The 25,010-nt window shown below is 41.1% G+C and overlaps 1 protein-coding gene across 3 annotated transcripts in view; it reads left to right on the forward strand.

The window, feature by feature from the left end:
• Window positions 1–25,010, forward strand: part of LOC122920124 — an 80,460-nt gene that overhangs the window by 32,909 nt on the left and 22,541 nt on the right. The window contains exons 1-4 of one of the 3 annotated variants that reach the window (XM_044269370.1): window positions 1,841–6,399; window positions 7,582–7,734; window positions 15,662–15,803; window positions 23,165–23,301. In XM_044269370.1, coding sequence (XP_044125305.1) covers window positions 1,871–5,245 — 3,375 coding nt within the window. In that variant the 5' untranslated portion in view covers window positions 1,841–1,870 and the 3' untranslated portion in view covers window positions 5,246–6,399; window positions 7,582–7,734; window positions 15,662–15,803; window positions 23,165–23,301. Of the gene's footprint in view, window positions 1–1,840; window positions 6,400–7,581; window positions 7,735–15,661; window positions 15,804–23,164; window positions 23,302–25,010 lie in introns of those variants that run through there. The other 2 variants (XM_044269543.1, XM_044269456.1) reach the window with 2 other exon arrangements.

Consider the following 25,010-nt stretch of genomic DNA (forward strand, 5'->3'; position numbering starts at 1 on the left):
TCGGCTGCTGCACCCTGCGCTTTCTCCAGTCTGCCTGCCACAGTGAAGACGGCCAGCGATTTCTTTCCCCACCCTCCCTTCAGGAAAGAAATAAGTATTTGTTGGGGCGAATTAGGTATTATTATATTAAGTAAAGCTTTACTGAATTTATACATTTTCACTGAGCAAAAACAAATACTTATTACTTTAGAAAGTACAAGGAAGGCGGGCTGGGCACTGAAAGAGGGGGCGGTACTGGGCTCACTAAGAAGAAAAAAACGCCCCTCTGGGCACCTTCAGGACACATTTCCTTATCGATCAAAGTCGTTTTTTGCAGTAACTGCTGGACGGATTTCAAGATAAAAGAGCACAGCCTAATCCAGGTAAGCTGTGCTGCATGGCTGCTTTTAAATCGTTTTTTGGCTGAGGGGAGGTGACAGAATCCCTTTAATGTTCCAGGCACAAACTAAAGTAATAAACTCCAACAGAGGACGCGGACAGACTTCAAATTGATCAAAGCAACACATGACATGTTGCACAACCAGGGCAGGTCACAGAACTTAAAGGGTTTCTACCACCAGAAATACTGTTATGTAGCTGACTGACATTAGCGATTCGCCCATGTCAGCACTACATAACAGTATGTTTCTAACAGTATTTCCTGCAGCCGTTTTTGTTAAAAACGTACCTTTATAGATATGCTAATGAGCCTCTAGGTGCTATGTGGGCGTCATTAGCACCTAGAGGGCTCCGTTCACTAACCATTTCAGCCGCCCATCGCGTCCCTCCAGCCCGCCCCGCTCCTGTTGATTGACGTGAAACTTCTCAGTATCGAGTACCAATTCCCGCACCTGCGCCGTGCGCTTATGTATTCGGCGCAGGCGCAGTGAGTGAATGCCGCGCTCCTGGTGCTGGCTTCCTCATTGTAACGTAGTTGGCGCAGGCGCAGTGAGGATGCCGGCGCCGGGAGAATACTGAAGTGCACGGCGCAGGCGCAGGAATTGGTACTCGATACTGAGAAGTTTCACGTCAATCAACAGGAGCGGGGCGGGCTGGAGGGACGCGATGGGCGGCTGAAATGGTTAGTGAACGGAGCCCTCTAGGTGCTAATGATGCCCACATAGCACCTAGAGGCTCATTAGCATATCTATAAAAGTACGTTTTTAACAAAAACGGCTGCAGGAAATACTGTTAGAAACATACTGTTATGTAGTGCTGACATGGGCGCATCGCTAATGTCAGTCAGCTACATAACAGTATTTCTGGTGGTAGAAACCCTTTATGGGGCATGTAGCAGACTGAGACAGAACTCATGAACATATATAGCAAATTTAGCAAACTCATTAGATTAACAGATGCACTTACACACTCACAATGATTAATCCTTATAATACAGAACTGAGGAGAGATGGCACATGGCACAATTCACACCCACATGAACCAATGCCACGATAAATGGAGGAGTGGCAACATGAACTGCCATTGAACACAATGGGACAAATTTAAACCCACAAGCGCCTCATAATGGAGCTGATTTACATAAATTAACAAGCTTACATATTTATTAATATATTTTCAGCCTCTGCTACTTTTAGAAGTTAGATCATGTGACCCCCCCCCCCCCTCAACCCATGAGATTCATTGGATTGTACATGGGGCAGTGGTGCTTTAGCAAGTAGGTAACCGTAATATAAAGACACAAGAACATTTTTTTAAATGGATTTCTTAATAATAATTAATTGAAAATGGCAATTGAGTTTATGTAAAAATTATTCCATATATTTATAGATAACTACAGTATTTGTATTTACAGGGTTATTGTATTAAATCATCATATTATCTACAATCATGAATTGAGACTACAGCTGAGATACCGCTGCACAACTCTACTATGGAGTCTGAAATTGATAATACTGCTGAACTCGTACCATCTGGAAGGATTCAAAGTCATCAATTTGGCATCAAAACTGCAGTCAGTGAGACTTCCCCACTGCAGCTCACAAGTATGCTTTTTAATCCAAAGGCCAGTGATGACTTAAGTGAAAACCAGCCAAGCTCGTTACCACTAACATATTCTCAAGAGAAACACTTTAATCAACTCTGTAGAACTGAATCAACAAAAAAGTTGGCTCAACCAAGTTTGGAACACTCTGATGGTGTATTGGACATGGGTAAAAGAGAACCTCAAGACACTATCATCGCTGATCTTTACAGTGAAGGAGCATATGGAACCCATTTGGAAACACCAGACTCCTTTAAAAAAAATTGTGCAACAAAATCAGATGATCAGGATGATGAAGATTTGTATACTGATCTTTATGAAGCAAAGAAAATTTTATTTCCATCTATGCTTACTCAGAAGAATGAACTGAGCAGAGAGATACGGTCAAACATGGAACTGGCAGGTGATATACCGCTCAAGTATAAAGTATGGCATGTACCAAACCCTTCTAAAATACAGAGAAAAACGGGTGGAATTAATTTAGATTCTGAAAATGACAACCAGACGGGATGCACTAAAAAAGATGATTATATAGAAACAGCCCATGGAAAGACTGAAGAAGAAACACTGATGTTTAGAAGTAGCGAACATGGAAGACAGACCAATGGTACACTTGGCCAGTATGTAACCACTGATCAAAAGTTTGTATATGTTTCTGCATTGCAACAAAGTAATGCAACAATTTTCATAAGGCTGGAAAGCACTGCGAAACTAATGCAAGAAAATGTGGCAGAAGAAGATTATCCGATTACTGTAAAACATGATGATTGTTATGCAGATCAAACACAACAGGTGGCTAACCATGTTTGTGAAGAAGTAAATCAATGTGAAAGTGAAACAGCAAATCATAAAAGGCAAAGGGATGAAGTAGATTTAAAAACAGTTAATTGCACGAATCACCAGAAGTTGAAAATACAAAGCAATGCAATTAAGTTATTTCACGAAAATGTAAGCCCTAATGAAACATATGATAACAATTCTGGCATCACAAGTATGTATCCTCTAAATATCAGCAAAGTTGTTTCTAGTCAAGAGACAATCTCATGCGTAGAAGATATAAGTGATAAGGACACAGACAATCTTCCTCAAGGTTCTTCTTATGATGGAGAAAGCCAGCCATCTACCCAACTGAACATACCAACATTTGCATCACAAAAAAATAAGCCATTGACTTTGCAAGACACAGATATTCAGCTTCAAATTTGCTCAAACAGTGTAGTTATTGATAATATAGAAAATCATGGTGAGAATAAGAGTGCCATTAAAATAAAAGACTGTATGGCAAGAAACAATGCTACAGACCTACTTGAATTCCAAAGAAATAGAGACCTTTCAACCATGTGTCCTGAAAATATAGACAGTGAACAGTCATCTACTATACTGAAAGAACTAATTAGTGGTCAAGCACATGCGATTAATGGAATAACAATGGAAAGTTCAAGCAAAAATTTTAAAAAAGACAGCCCTGATGCCAGAATGAAAACATTGGGTGATGAGTTTCATAAAGAACACGAACCTTCAGAAAAACACAAGGTATCGTATTTTGAATTCATTGATGAACAAGACAAGCATTACAGCAGGAATGACAATAATATAAAAGAAGTATCAAAGAATCCCTGCCATTCACACAGTAAAAACTCTGAGACAGACTGTCAAAAAAAATCACCTGAAAAGGAAGCTGCATTTAGTGTACTGCAAACCAAGACAGATAGGGCCAACAAGGATACTGTGACAAGTTCTAAAATGATAAGTAACAAAAGTCGAAAAATAAATAATGTACATACACCGAGCAACTCTTTTGACCCAGCCATAAACTCTTCTCAGTTGACCATCAGGCCCACATGCACATTGAATAATCCAACAACTGTTTTAACAACTTGTTTATCTGATTCATCCTACCCGATCAAAACTTCCTCACCAGGTCAATACTACCAGTATTTATCTACATTTTCGGACCCTTCCCAACAAAGCCCAGAGACTTTTCCTGATGTGCCCAACCAGTGCACAAACATCTCTTTAGATTCACTTTACCAGAATAAAACCATGTCTCAAGACCCCCAAGAACAGGGACAAACTACCTATCCTGATGTACTGTTCCAGTCGAAAAGCAACTCATCAAATTTGCCCTTTAAGCCCACAATCACCTCTGACGCTTCAACTAATCATACTGCGGCCACTATTTCAAATTCACCTAACCACTACACAATCTCCCCTTTAGATCCATTACATCACTGCAGAACCACAGTTCCAGAATTATGTTTACCGCCTCCTGATCAGTGCACACTCATCTCTCATAGTTCAACCTACCATATGAATAACAAGTCATCAAATTCCACTGCCTTATGTACAAAGACCTCTTCAGATTCATCTGATCAGTGCAAAACTACTGCCAAACCAGATTCATTTTACCAAGACAAAATCAATTCTCTAGATACCAGTGATCAACGGTCATCCATGAGTCCAGATACAGCACCACAGTGCAGTGTCACCTTTCTAAATCCATCTGATCAAAATAAGACCTCCTCTCCTGATTTTACCAACCAGTGGAAAAGCAATTCATCTGATTTGTCCTATCAGTTCATAAGTGCCTCTTCAGATCTATTTAATAACTACGACATGTCTGCTCCAGATCCATCTAACCAGGGCACACCATCTACTCTTGATACAGACCTCCAATGCACGAATAACTCATCTGATCAGTCTTTCTGCTACAAAATCCCTCCTTTCAACCCATCACATCAGTGCAGAAACACAGTTCAAAAATCATCTTTTCAGACTTGTCTAGTTTCATCTGACCAGTTCACAACCATCTCTCATAATTCAACCTACCAGGGGGCAAACATGTCATCTAGCACATCCGATTTATCTGACATGGGCAAAATGAATTCTTTAGATACATCAGATCAATGTACAACAATGTTGCCAAATTTTGCACTCCATTGTATGGTCCCTTCCCTAAATCTATCTGATCAATGTAAAACCTTCTTTCCTGATTCAACCAACCAGGGCAAAATCAACTCACCTGATTTGTCCCATCAGTTCACCATCACCTCTTGTGAACTTTCCAATCAGTGGCCAACCATTTCTCTACATTCATCAGACAAATGCAGAATAACCCCTGGGACCCAACTACTAAATATATTGCCACTACTACTGATTTACCTTCATGTGATTTCTCTAGCCAGTGTGCAATCAATGATTCGGCTTTATCAAAACATGCTACTGTTCCAGATTTATCTGTTCAATGTGGAATCTCTTCTTTAGATCCTATTGGTCAGTGCACAATTATCACTCCTGATCCAAACAATTCTCAAAGTTCATCTTACCAGTACACAATCATCTCTTCAGATCAATCTGATCAGTGCACAACCATTGCTCTAAATTCACCCGATGAGTGCAATACCATCTCTTTGGGTTCATCCAACCATATGTTTTCAATTTCTGATTCACGCTACCAGCACACAAGTTCTCAGACTCCATCCCACCTTCTCATAATTAACTCTTCTGATTCATCTAACCCATGTACTAATGACACATCTGAATTATCTTGCCAAACTGCACTGCCTGATTTAAGCAACCAATGCATAGAGAACACTCAAAATCTACAACTGCTGTGGAAAATCAGCTCTGACCAATCTTTAAATGTCTCAACATCCACTTGTCCTCTACTAGATTCTTGCACAACAGTTTCTTCTGATCCAGTTTATGAATGCAAAACCACTACTTCAAATCATGAGAACATGGTGACCTCTCATGAATTGTCCTGCCTGTGCACTGCTGACTTTTCTAATAGTAGATACCAATTCACAAATAATTCTCCAAATCAACATGATCATCATGTTGACAACTCTGTTGACCCCTGCAACCAGTGCACAACCTGTGCTACTAAATCAAATCATCAGTGTATATCTACCTCGATTAATGCTTCCTGCCATTGCATTACCTACCCATGCTACCATACAATCTCTAATTATGACACGTGCAACCAATGGACAACCACCTCACCAAATTCACCTCAACTGAGTTTAACTTCATCTCCAGATCTTTGCATATCCACTGTCAATCTACCTGATAGGTCTAAAGACAAAGGTGATCCAGACTTGCCATGCACCACCATCTCCCAGACTCCAAGCTATCAGGATACAAGCACCTCAGCTGAGTCATCAGACCAATGCACCAACATCTCAGTGGATTTTCAGCTCTCCTTTCCATGTGAAAATAATAAAGATTGCGTACCATTGAGAGAGCCAACACAAGACAAATATGGATTTATACTTAAACAGCATGAATGTTCCTTTTTAGGGGAAGTGAGAAGAATATACTTAGACAACCAACATGCAGGCTTTTCACTACTGGACTCTGGGATTATTTTAACAGAAAGAATATATTATTTAGAAAATCTTGTCACGATGATGCTGGTAAGATGCCTCCATTATCACTACTTTATACTACTACTAGTATTATTATTATTGTTACCAAAGGTGTAAGGTACTGTAGCATAAGAAAACCAAGTTTTACAATTGTAACAATATTGTCATAATAAATCCCAGTGGCAACTGTTCACATTGGTATAAAAAGCCTAGACAAGGGGTTCTGTGGGACCCCATTGTAAGTAAACAGAGACCAATGACTGTCATTTGTATCTGACATATGAGGGATCCAGCACAGCACTATTTTATAAAAAGCCATTTTTGTTTATAAAATGGTGCTGTGCTGGATCCCTCATATGTCAGATACAAATGACAGTCATTGGTCTCTGTTTACTTACAATGGGGTCCTACAGAACCCCTTGTCTAGGCTTTTTATACCAATGTGAACAGTTCCTAAGAATTCAGATACTTCTTCATTTCAACTGTCTACTATGAATGGAAACTTTGCGATCTTTATATTTTTCTTTATGTTTTGTCTTGTAAGACATTACAAGATTATTGTCATCCAATATGTGTAATTGTGAAACATTGTACTAATTACATAAATAAGAGGTTCCTTCCCTTCTAATTTCTAATCTAGCTCTAGGAATTTAAGCTCAGGTTGCTGCATGTAATTATGGAAGCCAAAACCAGGAGTGAATTAAAAAAAGAGAATTTACAGTATATATGTCTTTAATACTTTCTCTCCTTTTATGATTCACTCCTGATTTTGTCTTCAACAACTGCATCAGGAAACCTAATCGTGTGGCCGTACCCTATAGGTCCTCATTGAAGAGATCCAGTGGGTGTCTACAGTCTAGAATGGAGGACAACTCCAATAGAGTATTTGAAAAGGGTTTCAAAACCAGACAACCACTTTCAAGCTGTCAAGAATATACCAAAAATACATTTTTGTATATTCTTTGACTATAGAAACCTGGGGTTATGGATTTTGTTTTGCGCACCAAACATATCCTTTATATCTACCCCATCTTCATGTTGTAAACAGAGTTCATATTAATTGTAAAACATAATGTAATCCATCATCACAAGGACTTGAAAATTGCCAGGCATTCTGGTTAAAAAAAGTTATAAAAAGTATATAGAAAAACCTAAAGTTGTCTCCAATGTTCTTTAGCACATATATATGAAATTAATACTTCTTAGTATAAGTGTTGTTTCTTTTTTCAGAGGGATGGAAAAGAGCTGGGAACGATGATTCAAAGCTCAAAACTTTTCCTTTACTACCAGTTGGAGAAGCATTTTTATGTCACTTAGCAGCTGAACGAAGATTGGTACTATACACAAGACCGTATAACCAAAGTAACCATGTTGATGAAAAAGGTGAATGTATACGCTACGCTGTGCTCCTTATTCATAATTATGGGTCTTTCTTGCTAAATTGGTATTTAATTAAGGTAATTACTTATCAGTGTTGCTAGTGAGATAATCACCAGACATGGCTTTCTACAAAAAAGACTAGGTTTAGTTTTTCCCCCCATCTATGTCAGAATTGATGTCAATTCTTGGGTAATCTTTCTGCACAGTCTTTCTGTGGTCGTTTGATAGTAGATTGCTGGTATCAGTAATTTAATGAGCTTTTCTGAGTGTTTTATAATGATGACCTATCTTCAGGATAGGCCGTCAGTATCTGATCAGTGGGAGTCCAACTCTTGCCATGCCCACCAATCAGCTGCTTGAAGAGGTCACAGCATTCTAGCGAGTGCTTCCACCTCCTCTCATCTTACCCTAGGCCATCATGTTCATTGGTCATGTGGCCTAGGGGCAGCTTAGTCCCATTCAAGTGAAGGAGATTGAGCTGCAATACCAAGCACAGCCACTATCCAATAGACAGCTCTGGGCTTGGTAAGCTGTGAGGAGGCAGCGGGGCTCCATCTCAAACAGCTGATCAACATGGGTGCTGAGAGTTGGACCTCCACCAATCAGATAATGTTGATCTATCCTGAGTATAAAACACTCGAAAAAGAGTTTTCTCTTCAATTTCTCAAACATAGATCATATGCAAATTAGCTTGCCAACAAGAGTAACCCTTGGTGGTGACCTAGTGGTGAGCTTGGCATCTAAGTAATGTAGAAAAAGAGAGGAGCTTCATAGTCTTCCGAACACCAATCCCTGAGAGGCAATCATGGGGTTGATATTTAAATATGGCAACCAGGGGCCTAAGAAAGGCCCCCAGGACGATCACGTGTCTATGCCTTAGTCATGGCACAATAGGTATCTGTCATAATGACTGAAAAACATAGGTATTCCAATGGTTTGTATGTTAAAAGCAAAATTCATATATAAAAGTCCCCTAGTGAAACAAAAAGAGTTCAAATTTTAAAAAGTCAGTAATAAAAGTCCAGAAAATGTAATGACCACCTCCTAAAAAAACACTGGCACAACTGCTTTTTAGGAAATTATAGAAATTGTATTAAATTCATAAAAGTTAATCTAAATAGAAAAATGTAAAAGTTATAGCTGTAAGAATGCCATTGAGGCTTAAATAAAAAAAATCCTTTTTTCTTAAAGAGAATGCATCATGAGAAAATTAACTATTGTTTAAATCATGTTTTTATGTTTAACATATTTTTAAATAATATTTCATGATGTTACTTTTAATTTTCCATGTCATTATGTATATTAAAAAAAAAAAAAAACTCCTGCAGTTTTCGCACTGGTTACTAAGCCAAATAATAAGCGCCACTTCTTAATCTGTACAGATCACTTTACTACAGTTATCTGTGTATCTGTTATTCTAATCATGCCTGTAATGATATCACTTCTGTGTATAGGTAAGACACCATTCACAATAGGTGATTGTCATAGCTCATCTAATCTTTCCTTATACAATGACCTCTGCACAGGTCACAGAGCCTGCCTGGAAAACTCTTCCATAGAAGTCAATAGGGTCAGCTCCAAACCATTGTGTCTATGGCCCATGTGGCTGCCGTAAAGCAATTTTCCTAATGCTTGCTAAATGCTGTTAAGAACAGCTCAGGCAAGATGGCCGCCCCCATAATCATATTCAGGGAATAGAATAAAGAGATCTGCAATCAGATTTTTGCTATTTGGTTTTAACTGGCAGATATCATTTTTGGTGACACATTTCCTTTAAGCACCAAAATTAGATGTGCCCTTAAGGGGTTAATAGATTCGAGGGGGGTTCAGTAAAGACAATCTACACTTTAAATACTTTAAATAGATACATGTTGGTTTCTTCGCCGTCGAAAGTTTCGCAGAAGTTCCAGTGCGCAGTTTACCTCATAATTGGCATCATAAATTAAATAAAGGAGAAAATTCAGCAAGTGAAAGAGAAGAAGGAGAAACAATTCTGTTTGGCTTCCTTTATTTAAAATTATTGCTCATATTCATCTTTTTTTGCCTCCTCCTCCATAACTACATCTCCCTACTGCATTTCCCTAATCATGATAAATTCATACTCATATCCTCTCCCATCTCAGACACGATAGCTCAAAAAGGAAGTTTTGTTCCCCCTCGAACGTCTCAGCAGCCATTTGGCTGTTTGCCGTCATTATTTCTTTAAAATATTTACTCATGAATATTAAGCACTGCTATTAACAAGGGAACCTGCTGACAGCTTCTAGGATAATGGAGACCATCATTTCTAGATATTCTCAAGCCCAACGGGAGTGTGGCAGGCTAAGGAGGAGGGAGCGTTTGTAATTAAAATTTGAGATTCTCAGATTAACTTGTGGTTATAGTTTTCCCTTTTTTACGCTGACTCAAAACACATATCGCAGTGATGCACTCGGGTTGCTGCATGCAAAATATGGTTTCGAGTCACAGCCAATTCCCTTTACTGCTTTGTACTCCATTTTGTCGTGGTTTTTGTGTGCTTTTAACCCCGTGACTGATTTCATCACTTCTGCTTACTGAGAGCAGATTGAGGCTTCTTTCACACTAGTGTTATTCTTTTCTGGTATTAAAATCCGGCAAAGGGTCTCAATACCGGAAAAAAAGGCATCTGTTCTGTCCTAATGCATTCTGAATGGAAAGCCATCCGTTCAGTATGCATCAGGATGTCTTCTGTTCCGTCCCTTGTACGGTATTTGACTGGACAAAATACTGCAGCTTGCTGTGGTATTTTCCTCCTGACAAAATTCCGGATAATACCGCACTTGCCAGATACGGCATTAATTTCCATTGAGATGTATTAATGCCGGATCCGGTACCAAGTGTTTTGGAAATTGCCGCGTCACCGTCTCCGGCTTTCCGGTCTGCACCTGCATCAGGATATAGGAGAAGCTGGTTTTGCAGCTTGCTGTTTGCTCCTTATTGTGCCAGCCTGCGAGGGAGTCAGCAGCACGCCATTGAAGGTGAGTATAATGATTTTTATTGTGCAGAAATAAAGAACAATACTTATAGGCAGCTCCTATGTACTTATACATAGGAGCTGTATGTTATAAGTACATAGGTTATGCTAGGAGTCCCTATGTACTATTGCATAGGGACGGCTGGTAGTATGAGTACATAGGGACTGCTGGTAGTATGAGTACATAGGTGATGCTAGCGGCAGTAGTACCTAGGACTGCAACTCCTAGCATTCCCTATGTAATTACAGTATACTACTAGCAGCCCCTATGCAATAGTACATAGGGACTGCAGGTAATATAAGTACATAGGGGATGCTAGGATGTGCAGCACCTAGGACTACTACTTCTAGCTTACCTTATGTACTTATAGTACCTGCAGTCCCTATGTACTATTGCATAGGGGCTGCTGGTAGTATACTGTAAGTACATAGGGAATGCTAGGAGTTGCAGTCCTAGGTACTACTGCCGCTAGCATCACCTATGTACTCATACTACCAGCAGTCCCTATGTACTCATACTACCAGCCGTCCCTATGCAATAGTACATAGGGACTGCAGGTAGTATAAGTACATAGGGGATGCTAGGATTTGCAGTCCTAGGTACTACTACTCCTAGCATCCCCTATGCTAGGAGTAAGACCCTGGCTTGAGAAAGACCACTTAGGTCGAAACGTCGCCATTTTTTGGTGAATAAACCAGCATGGATTGAGGACCTTGGAGTGCTGCGGTTTTATTTGATTCATTCGGGATGCAAAACAGAGGCATTAAAAAGGCATTCAGTTTTGCTTTCCGTCATAATAGAAGTCTATGGGCAAGTATAACGGATCCATCTGGTTTCCGTTATGCAAAACATAACCATACCCTTCATCTGAAAATCTGGTGTTTCTATCCTAAGGCTACTTTCACACTTAGGGCAGGACGGATCCGACAGGCTGTTCACCCTGTCGGATCCGTCCTTCCGCTATTTCGCCATGCCGCCGCTCCGTCCCCAATGACTATAATGGGGACGGGGCGGCGCTCCTGCGCAGTACGGCAGTTCGCGGTCAGAGGCCGCTGGACTAAAAAGTCGGACATGCAGGACTTTTAGTCCGGCGGCACTTTCGCCGTGCACTGACGTACTGCGCCGGAGCGCCGCCCCCGTCCCCATTATAGTCAATGGAGACTGAGCGGCGGTCCGGCAGCACGGCTCAATGGCAGAAGGACGGATCCGACAGGGTGAAAAGCCTTTCGGATCCGTCCTGCCGCAAGTGTGAAAGTACCCTAAGAAATGTGTTTTTTTTTAGGTCCTATTCACATGACTATATTTTTGGTCCACATCCAATGCGCATGTGGACCCATTGATTTCAATGGTGATGCAAAAAATGCGGACAGCTCACCATGTGCCGTCCGTGTCCACATGTCTATTCCACCTTCCTGCAAAAAAGATAGAACATTTAAAAAAAACACACGAGATGTACGCAGACCGGATCTGCAATTTGCGGACAGCAGAATGGGTTTGATTGTGTGAATGAACCCTTATGCAAATATGTTTTTTTGTGTACTATGGGCAGGTCCACTCAGTTTGGTGCACCTGGCTTCCCCTGTGTGACCAGCTCTGATTTTAGCGTTTCAGGTGCGGACCCATTCATTTGTATGCAGCCGTTGAAAATGCGGATAGTGCACCGTTTGCCATCCGCGTCCGTCATCCGTGGTTCCAGTCCGTCAAAAAAATATAACCTGTCCTATTATTTCCGCGGAAAACGGTTTGAGGACCCATTTAAGTCAATGGGACCACTAAAAAACGCGGAGGCACACAAGATTGTCGTCCGCGTCTGTTTTATTCCTATCATTTGCATGGCAAACCTGTCTTAGACTTTTTTTTACATTCCTTTATGTCTGGTGGTCCTCCAAAAATAAAGGAAGGCACACGGAAACAAAAACGGATCACGGAACAACGGAACCCCATTTTGCGGAACGGAACACAACAACTGTCGTGTGCATGAGGCCTTACTTTGAATCAGATTTTTAGGTGACCAACTCCCCTAATAGGAATATGTTTAATGTAAAGCTCCTGCCTGGAGTCACCACCAACAGAACTGTTTATTACACCATGCTAATGTGTCTAAAAACACTTTCTAAATGCATAGTTACCCCCTTAGGGACCAGCCTGTTTGGGGCCTTACAGACCAAACATTTTTATTTTTTCATTGTCGCATTCCAAGAGCCATAACTTTTTTATTTTTCAGTCTTTGTAGCTTTAGGAGGGGTTGTAGTTTTTAATGGTGCCATTTTGGGGTACACATAACTTTCTGATTAACTTTTATTAACTCTTTCTGGGAGAAAGCTGGAAGAAACAGCAATACTGCAACTGAGTTTTTACATTATAAATTTTATGGCATTCTTTTTTCAGTATAAATAACATAATACCTTTTTTCTCTTGGTCAGTAAGATTACAGCGATACCAAATAAATATAGTTTTTTTTATGTTTTACTACTTTTGTGCAATAAAACCCCTTTTAATTAAAAGAAGAAAATCTTTTTGCATCGCCACTTCCCAAGACCTATGACTTTATTTTTTCTATTTCTATGGAGATGTGTGAGAGATTGATTTTTGCGGGATGACTTGTATTTTTCATTGGTATCATTTTGGGGTAAATTATGCTTTTTTATCACTTGTTATCAAGTTTTTTTGGGTGGTGATAAAAATGCCCTCAATCGGGGCTGATTACTTTTGCTCTACTGCTCCAAATTATTAGTAACTCAAAGGTTTTACGTGCACAGAAGAAAATAACTGTGACACACACACTGGGGTCAAAGCTAATTCTTGTTTATTACAGGAAGTACAGCAGTTTATATAGACATCAGAGAGGCATTCCCCCTAAAGCATGTGGCATTGTTACATTGGCTGAAATATGAAAATAAGAAAAGAGATAACACTTAGCATCTGCCCATTGTGCATTGTTTTACTAACTGTGGTATGTGAACTATGTAAATATCTAGCTGCAAGCGCCATCTTGTAATGGAGTTTTCACTAAGAAAAAAAAGCATATATGACGTAGCAAAGAGGCATGTTCTCTTCGGTAGGATGGAACCTTTGTGCTCTGGAGAAGATAAGGTGGTGTCTGAGAGCTAAAGTATGTGGGAGCTTTCTTAGCTAATTCAAAGAATGTAGTCCATATCTCTATCAGTGGCGACTAAGAATAAATCAGCAATTCTGTCTTTTTGTTGTTGTTGTTGTTTACGGCGTTTACCATAGAGGATAACTTACATGATATTTGAGTAGTGCGGGTCATTACAAACACAGAGATATGAACCATGTGGGTGAAATTTAATTTTTTTCATTGAAAAGCATATTTTCTATGGAAAAAAGCGTATTTTTATTAGAATTTTTTACATTTAATTTAACTTATTTTTACTTTTTTTTTATTACTTAAGGTTGACTATAACAGGAAATATTTCAATTGCTTTTAAAATACAATGCTCTATCCCTATAGTGCTATACTGACATTGGCCAGCAGACTGTGCCAGAGAGGTGCAGCCTGTTGGAAAACACTCAAGGCAGGCTTGGGGGCCAATACCAGACCCCAGCCAGGCTTTACACACAATGGCACCCCACGATCGCATTTGTCCGCTCCCTCTGCTACCGCTTACATGTGGCGGGTGCCATTGCCCGCGGCATGAAAGAGGTTAAACAGCCCGGATCAGCTCTAACTGCTGGTCCGGGCTGTTAGAGCAAGAGTGCAGCTCTCATGTGAGAGCCGAGCCCCTGCTCTTTGCTGCACAGGAGACCTGTGAAAAGGCAGTGGCCCGGCCTAAATCTCCTTAGTGACCCCTTAGCCCCTTAGTTATGGGTGGTCACTAACGGGTTAAAGAAGACTTCTTTAATATCTATTAATGGGTAATACAAGTACTTGCTAAGACATATCAGGAGAGGTGACAGGTCCTCTTTATGCTCATGATTCGGGACTCACAGGAAGCAGTGCTGTATTTTCCCTATACAGAGATGCTTCCTGCCACCTGCTGTGCATAAATCTAGAGTGTACCACCACTGATCAAAATGTTTTGGCATATGCTAGTGAATAGGCAGAACGCTGATAATACCCCATTGACCTAGATTGAAGAATGTTGCATAACAGGAGAATATTTAGGGGGAGGGTGGATATAAATTACTGGGTAGGGAGTACATTGAAGCCATTAACATTGGATAGTTAATAAATGTAGATTGGTGGAGTTCAACCATTGTGATCTCCACAAATGAGACCCCGATTCCCCATCCCTTGCCACCAGCATATCTGTGGTGGCAAGAAATTGTGTATAACAGTGGCTGAGAACTTGGGGAAGCTTGGGCAGAGAAGTGGCAGATGACATAATAAGCATTTTATAACGTAGATTCTTATGGTATTGTGCTTTATTGGGTGTTACCATTGTTTAAAAACATGCTATGTATGCTGAATTTTTAAATGTTGATCACGTATCCGGAGAATAGTTTGTGATTATCTCATTGGTGGGGATCCGACTCCAATCTCCTACGCCCATCAGCTATTGAAATGGGTTGGGGCACTTCATCACATGATGCTTCCTCTTCCTCAGCCTGTGATGTCACTTACAAAGGTCAAATGGCTTTTCAAGGGGACAGGTCATCAATAAGTCCTGGACATAGAAATAGCTGCACGAAAAACTAACTTTAATTTTTCCCAAATACCTGCTGTAATAGGTAACTCTACCTTATACTAAAGATTTTGGGTAAGGTTATCCAAAATGTTTCACTTATTATTTTTCCAGTTAAATTTTATTAAAGCTCAAGGTTTGGCATAGACAAATGTAGCAGAAGAACTGGACAACTGAAGTTTGCATCTTGAGCCTGATTTTGTTAAACAACGGTTTGGTATTGGGCCTGCAAATGGTCAGTGGAGCTACATTACCCTCCAATTTACATTTTACATTTCTTTTCCTCAGGTTCCACTTACGTCTAACTGGTTGAAGATGTTACACAACTTTTTGTGTCTTCCAAATAATTTCAGGATCCTGATCCCATATGCTGTAGTCACTGATCGCAATGGATCCATCCTCTTCTTGATGGAAGACCGAGACATACTAAGTATATCAAACAAATGTTTATTCTAAATAATGCCTTCCATAGGGTGAGGTTATAGCCCAAACCTTTCTGCACTCTTATTAAAATTATATCTACTAGCCCATGGTAGCAATATGCTTGGTATATGGTCCATGTATTTGATCATCTTGGCCCATTTAGAACCAATCATTTAGTACCACAATAGATTGAATTTGTATCCTTACATCAGAGGCAGAGCTGGCTAAGGGCTCATTTTCATACCATCTTCCCAGATTTTCTGACCAGATTTATGTATCTGAGGACATTGATGGCCACAGATTATCGTCAACAGGGATGATGAAATAGCATGCAGACAAAACAAGATACAGGGGAGCAAAACCCTTCCTACCTCGCATCATTAGGGTGAATGAGGCTTTGGGTGTTGATAAATCAGTTACCATTTGGAAGATCAATATATTACCAAGTCTTAGCTTAGTCACGGATAGAGTCAGTCCATTGGTTTATGTCACAGTCAATCCATGAAGTGGTGCTACTAAGACCTCTGGTAAACAAGAGGTTATCTGGACCATTTAGTGAGGAAGAAAGTACCTGGGTAGCAAATGTGAGTACTTCTACAAATGTACCTTGGGGTGTGTGGACCATTGCTCAGTTGACTGTTTCTTCAGACAACGCAGTGGATGTTCTTGAATATAAGCCTGTTTTTAATGAGGGTGGCAGCCATGTTGCTTTGCACTGAGCTTGATGGTCTGCCATGGTAGACTGCAATGTCTCAGGCTGTCTGGTCCCCAAGCATTACTATTCAAGGTGAGTCCAGATGTTCCTAGTGTAGACAGTGGCGACTCTAGGAACAATATATAGGGGGGGCACAAAGATACCACAGTCAAAAATGGGGGGGCAAAAACAAAATAAGATTACAAAATACGAGAGAGTTGCGGTCTGCAGGGATACAGTTATAATAAAACAATTTACTTACAAAAGAAGCTATTCAGTCGTCTGCTGTGCTGTCCTCTGCTTGCTTCCACGGATTCTTTCCCCTTCTTTCTGTCTCTCGTCAGTGCACAGGCGCACTGTTATGGTGGATCTGTGGAAGACACACTGTTATGGGGGATCTGTGGATGACACATTATGCCTCTCATTAGCCCTCATTATGCCTCTCATCACTCCCATATCAGCCCCCATATAAGCCCTTATGCCTCATTAGCCCCCATTATTCTTCTTATTAGCCCCATTGGCCCCCATTATGCCTCATTAGCCCACATTATGCCTCTAATTAGCCCCCATTATGCCTCTTATTAGCCCCCATATGCCTCCAATTAGCTCCATATGCCTCCAATTAGCCCCCATATGCCTTCAATTAGCCCCCATATGCCTCCTATTAGCCCCCATATGCCTCCTATTAGCCCCCATATGCCTCCTATTAGCCCCCAATTAGCCCCCATATGCCTCCAATTAACCCCATATGCCTCCAATTAGCCCCATAGACCCCATATGCCTCCAATTAGCCCCCATATGCCTCCAATTAGCCCCCATATGCCTCCAATTAGCCCCCAATTAGCCCCCATATGCCTCCTATTAGCCCCCAATTAGCCCCTATATGCCTCCAATTAGCCCCTATATGCCTCCAATTAGCCCCCATATGCCTCCTATTAGCCCCCATATGCCTCCTATTAGCCCCCATATGCCTCCTATTAGCCCCATAGACCCCATATGCCTCCAATTAGCCCCCATATGCCTCCAATTAGCCCCCATATGCCTCCTATTAGCCCCCAATTAGCCCCCATATGCCTCAAATTAACCCCATATGCCTCCAATTAGCCCCATAGACCCCATATGCCTCCAATTAGCCCCCATATGCCTCCAATTAGCCCCCATATGCCTCCAATTAGCCCCCAATTAGCCCCCATATGCCTCCAATTAGCCCCATAGACCCCATATGCCTCCAATTAGCCCCCATATGCCTCCAATTAGCCCCCATATGCCTCCAATTAGCCCCCATATGCCTCCAATTAGCCCCCATATGCCTCCAATTAGCCCCCATATGCCTCCAATTAGCCCCCATATGCCTCCTATTAGCCCCATATGCCTATTAGCCCCATATGCCTATTAGCCCCCATATGCCTCCAATTAGCCCCATATGCCTCCTATTAGCCCCATATGCCTCCCATTAGCCCCATATGCCTCCTATTAGCCCCCAAATATGCCTCCACTTAGCCCCCAAATATGCCTCCAAATGCCCCCATACATCTCCAATTAGCCCCCAAATATGCCTCCAATTAGCCCCCAAATATGCTTCCAATTAGCCCCATATGCCTCCTATTAGCCGCATATGCCTCCTATTAGCCCCCATAATGCCCCCAGCAGCCACATTTTTTATAAAATTAAAAAAAAAAACACTTACCTCTCCTGCTCCTGGACGGACGCCGCCTGCCATTTTCTCCCTCCTCAGTCGACTGTGCGTGCTCTAAACTGGCGCGCACAGCGTGAGGTCACAGAGCGACCTCACGCTGTGCGCAGCCCTGCACAGCCGACAGCCGAGGACCAGGAAGTGGTGAGTACAGAGCGTTCACCACTTCCTGGTCCTTCTGTACTAATGAGCGCTTCCTTAATGGAAGCGCTCATTAGTATTCACTCGGGGGAATCAGCGGGGGGGCACCTGGGGGGGCAAGGAACAACATAGGGGGGGCAATTGCCCCCCCTCGCCCCCCTCTAGCGACGCCACTAAGTGTAGACCTTTCTGAGTAATCACACGGAAGGAATAGTGGTTTACACTACGTGCAGAATTATTAGGCAAATGAGTATTTTGACCACATCATCCTCTTTATGCATGTTGTCTTACTCCAAGCTGTATAGGCTCGAAAGCCTACTACCAATTAAGCATATTAGGTGATGTGCATCTCTGTAATGAGAAGGGGTGTGGTCTAATGACATCAACACCCTATATCAGGTGTGCATAATTACTAGGCAACTTCCTTTCCTTTGGCAAAATGGGTCAAAAGAAGGACTTGACAGGCTCAGAAAAGTCAAAAATAGTGAGATATCTTGCAGAGGGATGCAGCACTCTTAAAATTGCAAAGCTTCTGAAGCGTGATCATCGAACAATCAAGCGTTTCATTCAAAATAGTCAGCAGGGTCGCAAGAAGCGTGTGGAAAAACCAAGGCGCAAAATAACTGCCCATGAACTGAGAAAAGTCAAGCGTGCAGCTGCCAAGATGCCACTTGCCACCAGTTTGGCCATATTTCAGAGCTGCAACATCACTGGAGTGCCCAAAAGCACAAGGTGTGCAATACTCAGAGACATGGCCAAGGTAAGAAAGGCTGAAAGACGACCACTACTGAACAAGACACACAAGCTGAAACGTCAAGACTGGTCCAAGAAATATCTCAAGACTGATTTTTCTAAGGTTTTATGGACTAATGAAATGAGAGTGAGTCTTGATGGGCCAGATGGCTGGATTGGTAAAGGGCAGAGAGCTCCAGTCCGACTCAGACAGCCAGCAAGGTGGAGGTGGAGTACTGGTTTGGGCTGGTATCATCAAAGATGAGCTTGTGGGGCCTTTTTGGGTTGAGGATGGAGTCAAGCTCAACTCCCAGTCCTACTGCCAGTTTCTGGAAGACACCTTCTTCAAGCAGTGGTACAGGAAGAAGTCTGCAAGGTAAGAAAAACATGATTTTCATGCAGGACAATGCTCCATCACACGCGTCCAAGTACTCCACAACGTGGCTGGCAAGAAAGGGTATAAAAGAAGAAAATCTAATGACATGGCCTCCTTGTTCACCTGATCTGAACCCCATTGAGAACCTGTGGTCCATCATCAAATGTGAGATTTACAAGGAGGGAAAACAGTACACCTCTCTGAACAGTGTCTGGGAGGCTATGGTTGCTGCTGCACGCAATGTTGATGGTGAACAGATCAAAACACTGACAGAATCCATGGATGGCAGGCTTTTGAGTGTCCTTGCAAAGAAAGGTGGCTATATTGGTCACTGATTTGTTTTTGTTTTGTTTTTGAATGTCAGAAATGTATATTTGTGAATGTTGAGATGTTATATTGGTTTCACTGGTAAAAATAAATAATTGAAATGGGTATATATTTGTTTTTTGTTAAGTTGCCTAATAATTATGTACAGTAATAGTCACCTGCACACACAGATATCCCCCTAAAATAGCTAAAACTAAAAACAAACTAAAAACTACTTCCAAAAATATTCAGCTTTGATATTAATGAGTTTTTTGGGTTCATTGAGAACATGGTTGTTGTTCAATAATAAAATTAATCCTCAAAAATACAACTTGCCTAATAATTCTGCACTCCCTGTAATTTCTTAGCTAGTTCAAAGACCTATCTCCACCATGAAGTGCCAGGAACTAAGAATGGTCCTCAATGCTCTTTTTATATTTGTACACCTCATCATTTTAGGGTTCATAACTGTTTAATGTTGCAGTCTACATAGCTATATTTTTGGAAAAAGTAAGTTAAAAGTTTGCAGAGAGCCATCTATAATTGCTTGCAGTATATTATTTTTGTGGTACCACCTGTGAAAAAATCCAATTACAATGATGTTTTTCTTCATTTATATTTTTATGCTAGTCACCAAACACCAAAGTAAGTTCATACATTTTTATTCTACCTGTTGTTTAAAATGCTGCCAAACAAGATTCATTTTGGGAATTAGGATTAGTCTGATATTTCATTTTTACTTCTCATAAAAGCAGTGATCATGTTATTTGCTTTTGTTTGATCAAAACTGCATATTCTTTATATTGTAGGAAAATTTGAGCAATTAGTAAAAAAATAATAATATAACATTTCAACAAAGATTTTCTTAATGAACCTAAATTAATACACACAATATATCATGATGGGGTTCTTGCTAAGAACCAGGACTGTCCAGTCGAAGACATGGTTTGTCATGTCAATTAGAGGTTTTTTCAACAATAACTCAATAAATATGCAGACAGGAAACACAACCAATTGTTTCTGACATCCAAGGATATTCTCTCCTAGTGAATGTGTCAAATTGCTTATAATGTCAAGGATGTCCCATCTCCAAAGAAATAATTTACATATACACCATAAAGTATAAAATATAAAAATATCTTTAAGTGCAAATTATGGGCCCATGTGCAAAATGAAAGAAAAAAATATGGAAAATGCATTAGTCTCTTCAATCTTTGCCATCAAAATCGGTATATAATTTGGAAGAACCACCTACATTTAATATATCACTAAGTTAAAGGTGTTGTCAATTTTAGAAAACCATATTTATACACACTATTAGGGAATTCCGTGCTAATAGAGGGGATCCTCTGTTTAGGATCCTCAGAGTGGAGAGCAATTCCAAAGATCTTCTCTTGCTTAGGAAGTCCTGTCCCACAGTACACATACAATTCATTGATTTTAATGAACACAGCGTAATGCTTAATTTCCCCTATGGAGGCACTGTAGGGAAACTGAACACCTGCTGCCTGATTTCTTCAAAGATTACAGCTGGAGGACACTTTTGTGATCTGATTATAGTCAATCCAACGAAACCCGTTAAAGAGGACCTGTAACCTCTCCTGACATGTCAGTTTTAGTAACTGTTTGCATTTCATAAATAATAACTATTCTGGAGCATCTATTCATATAAGGCTACTTTCACACTGGCGTTTTGGTTTCCGTTTGTGAGATCTGTTCAGGGATCTCACAAGCGGTTCAAAACGGATCAGTTTTGCCCTTAATGCATTATAAATAGATAAGGATCCGCTCAGAATGCATCAGTTTGGCTAAGTTTGGCTCCGTTACGCCTCCATTCCTCTTTGGTTTCAGCGTTTTGGTGTCCATCTGAAGAAACTGAGCCAAACGGATCCGTCCTGACACACAATTTAAGTCAATGGGGATGGATCCGTTTTCACCGACACAATATGGCACAATAGAAAACGGATGCGTCCCCCATTGACTTTCAATAGAGTTCAAGACGGATCCGTTTTAGCTATGTTAAAGATAATACAAACGGATTTGTTCTGAATGGATGCATGTGGTTGTATTATCTGAACGGCTGCATTTGTGCAGATCCATGACGGGTCCGCACAAAACGCGAGTGTGAAAGTAGCCTAACTCTAAGTTATGCAATTTTTTTTATTATTCCTGCTAGAATGAATTGTCGGTAGTCAGAAATAAAGGTCCAGCTGGGTGTTACAAGCTAGGAGTGTGTCCCTGCACAGTTTGATACTTGCATCACTGATTGGATAATGTCAAAATTTGCAGGGACACGCACCCCAACTGGTAACAACCAGCTGGACCTTTATTTCTGACTGCTGGCAATTCATTCATACATGCATTCAAACTTCTGGAATAGAGGAATAGTACAACATAGAATTATATGATAAGATGCTCCAGAATTATTAAATGAAGAATGCAAGTAGTTACTAAAACAGATATGTTAGTAGAGGGGGCAGGTCCTCTTTAAAGGGTACTTCCAATGCTGTTGCCAGAAGCAAAATTCTGCACAATTCTTCTACCAAATGATACCGGAAGTTTTTCCAATGAAGGGAGTGTGTCCATTAAGATTTGTAGCCATTTATTAAGGCTGGGGCTACACAATGATCTTCAGAGCAACTTAATGTTGCATTCTGGGGTCACAGTAATTTGCGAGTCATGCTACGACCCCATTCGGGTCAATGGCTGCAGTGCTACACAGTAATCTTTAGTTACACTAAAGGTGAGGAATGCAAGATTGTCGTGTGGCCCTAGTCTTAAAGGCCATGTACACCTTCGGGGGCAGTTTTTTATGATTTCATTTTACTCATTTACGGCTAAAAATAATTTTTTCAGTTAGTCTTTATTAAAAATATTGAGCCATTCTGTCACAGAGAGTTAACTGTTTTTCTAGCTGTGTGCATCTTATTTCACTTTCCCTATGTGCCAGTCATTTAATAACCCTTATCTCTAAATTACTAAGAGGTAATAAACATTTATTTAAGCCACATTCTTATCAGTAAGATAAGGATTGAGCTTTGATGAGTGTTTATAAGGTCTGAGAGCAGAGATAAGGAGCCGGTCAGCTCCCTGTCTGACGGACAAGAGAGAGAAAATTCAGATCCTGCTAGTAGAGCATCTCGGCTCTGTGCAGAGAAAACAACTTTATATTTTTAAATAAAGACCAATTTAAAAAAAATGATTTTTTAGTACAATTGACTAATAAAATAAAAAAATCCCCAAAGGTGTACATAGTTATCTCACAAAAGAGAGCAATAGTGATATCAGTGTGAAGGTGCCAATCTGTACCAGAAAAATGGTTTTTTTTTTCCATTGAGGTAAATTAGCTACCTATGAAATGTCCTTCTCAGTTGTTTCTAAAGATGCATGAATACGTATCTTATAAACTAATATTTCTGTCTGCAGGTGTTGGGATACCACCATCAGGATATATGTTAAACACAGAGATGAACCTATCTAGAGTATTGTGTTTCATGAGATTTTGCAGGATTCACAGAGTGTTACCCAGAAAGATAAAAACCTCCATTTTATTCACACCACAGGTCAGTATGGACTCATTAACACACGTCCAGAGATCAGGTTCAGTTCCCCATGGCTTTTTATATAAAAATCAGAGGGGATCTGCTGGCCAAACAGAACCCTATTGTTTTTCCGCAATAGTAATGCTTCATAACTTTAAAAGTTGTTTGACCTGCCTGACCATCAGTGGAAGATTAGGTAGACCATAGGCCCTGGGCTGTCTCCTAAACTTGGACCCCCTTTCCTAACATCACACTTCTATGCTGTGCCCCTACACACTGATAGCGTCCAGTCATCGCTGGTAATGTCACACTTACAGAAGGGAGACATCGCATTGACAAGAGGAATTGTAACACCCTATTATCAAACAGATGTGGACTACACACAGAAATTTTGTAGCACTACTTAACTGAGCGAGATCTGCAGTCACTTAATCAAGTACTCAGAGTTCAGGTGGATTTACATGTGCAGAGGAGCAGTCAATTATCGAGAAGGAAGCGCTCTTTCCCGACAGTCGGCTACTCATTAAATGGAGGTCAAGAGCTTCATCTACATTAGAGATTAGCATATTTCTTCAATATTAGAGATTTGGCTGATTCGTCGAATTTCACAAAACAATTCATACATGATCGCGGCACCTGAGTGTAAAATTAACAATAATACGTTTTTGAAAATCAAACTTACCGCCTCCATTTGCTCGCGACGGGCTAGCCGCCATCTTGCTTGAAGATCTCGGCCGAAATTCTGTGCGGCGTGAGATTACGTAATCACGCCAGCTGGTGTGATGATGGAATCTCATGCCGCACAGGATTTCAGCCAAAATCTTCAAGCATGATGGAGGCTGACGGCTCGTCGCGAGCAAATGGAGGAGGTAAGTTAGAATTTTTTAGTTTTTTATACTATTTCAGGTTAAATCGATTCGTTGACACGAAGCACGAAGCACGGCTTCTAGGCAAATCGAATTTATCCTGAAATTCAGATCGAATTCCACTTCATGGGATTCGATTCGCTCATCTCTAATCTACATGTAGAGATCGCCTCCTGAGTATGAGGATTAGAGGTCACTATTGCGATCGCTTGTTCTCTTTGTTTCTGGGCAGCAGATCTCGGATTAGACCGGACTGTCTACTGCCCAGAAACGATAATTTAGGTGCCTGCATGAACGACAGTTTCACCTGATGAATGAGCGTTTCGCTTGTTCATCGAGTGATCAGCTGCACCTTTAGATGAACAGATTGTTGGGAAGCTCGGCTGAAGTGGTCGATGACATGCGGAAATGTGCACACACGCAGCATACCTTCACCAGTAGCTCAGGCAAATTGGGGTAGGTTTTGAGAATCCGCTGAACCACAAGGTTGAACACGTGGGCTAGGCATGAGATGTGTGTGAGCTTGCCGAGCTCCAAAGCCGCCACCAAGTTACGGCCATTATCAGACACAACCATGCCTGGTTGTAGGTTGAGTGTCGAGAGCCACAGCTCAGTCTGGTTTCTTATCCCCTGCCACAGCTCTGCGGCGGTGTGCTGTTTGTCCCCTAAGCATATCAGCTTCAGCACAGCCTGTTGCCGCTTCTCCACTCCAGTGCTACACTGCTTCCAGCTACCGAATGATGACTGACTGGGGCTGCATGCGTATAAATTGGAGGTGGAAGTGGAGGAGGAGTCGGAGGAGGAGAAGTGGGGTTTGGAGCCACTAACGTAGGTGCTGGCAGAAACCCTGATCGACGTAGGGCC

The sequence above is a fragment of the Bufo gargarizans genome, chromosome 1, assembly GCF_014858855.1.
Source record: "Bufo gargarizans isolate SCDJY-AF-19 chromosome 1, ASM1485885v1, whole genome shotgun sequence".
Classification (NCBI taxonomy): Eukaryota; Metazoa; Chordata; class Amphibia; order Anura; family Bufonidae; genus Bufo; species Bufo gargarizans.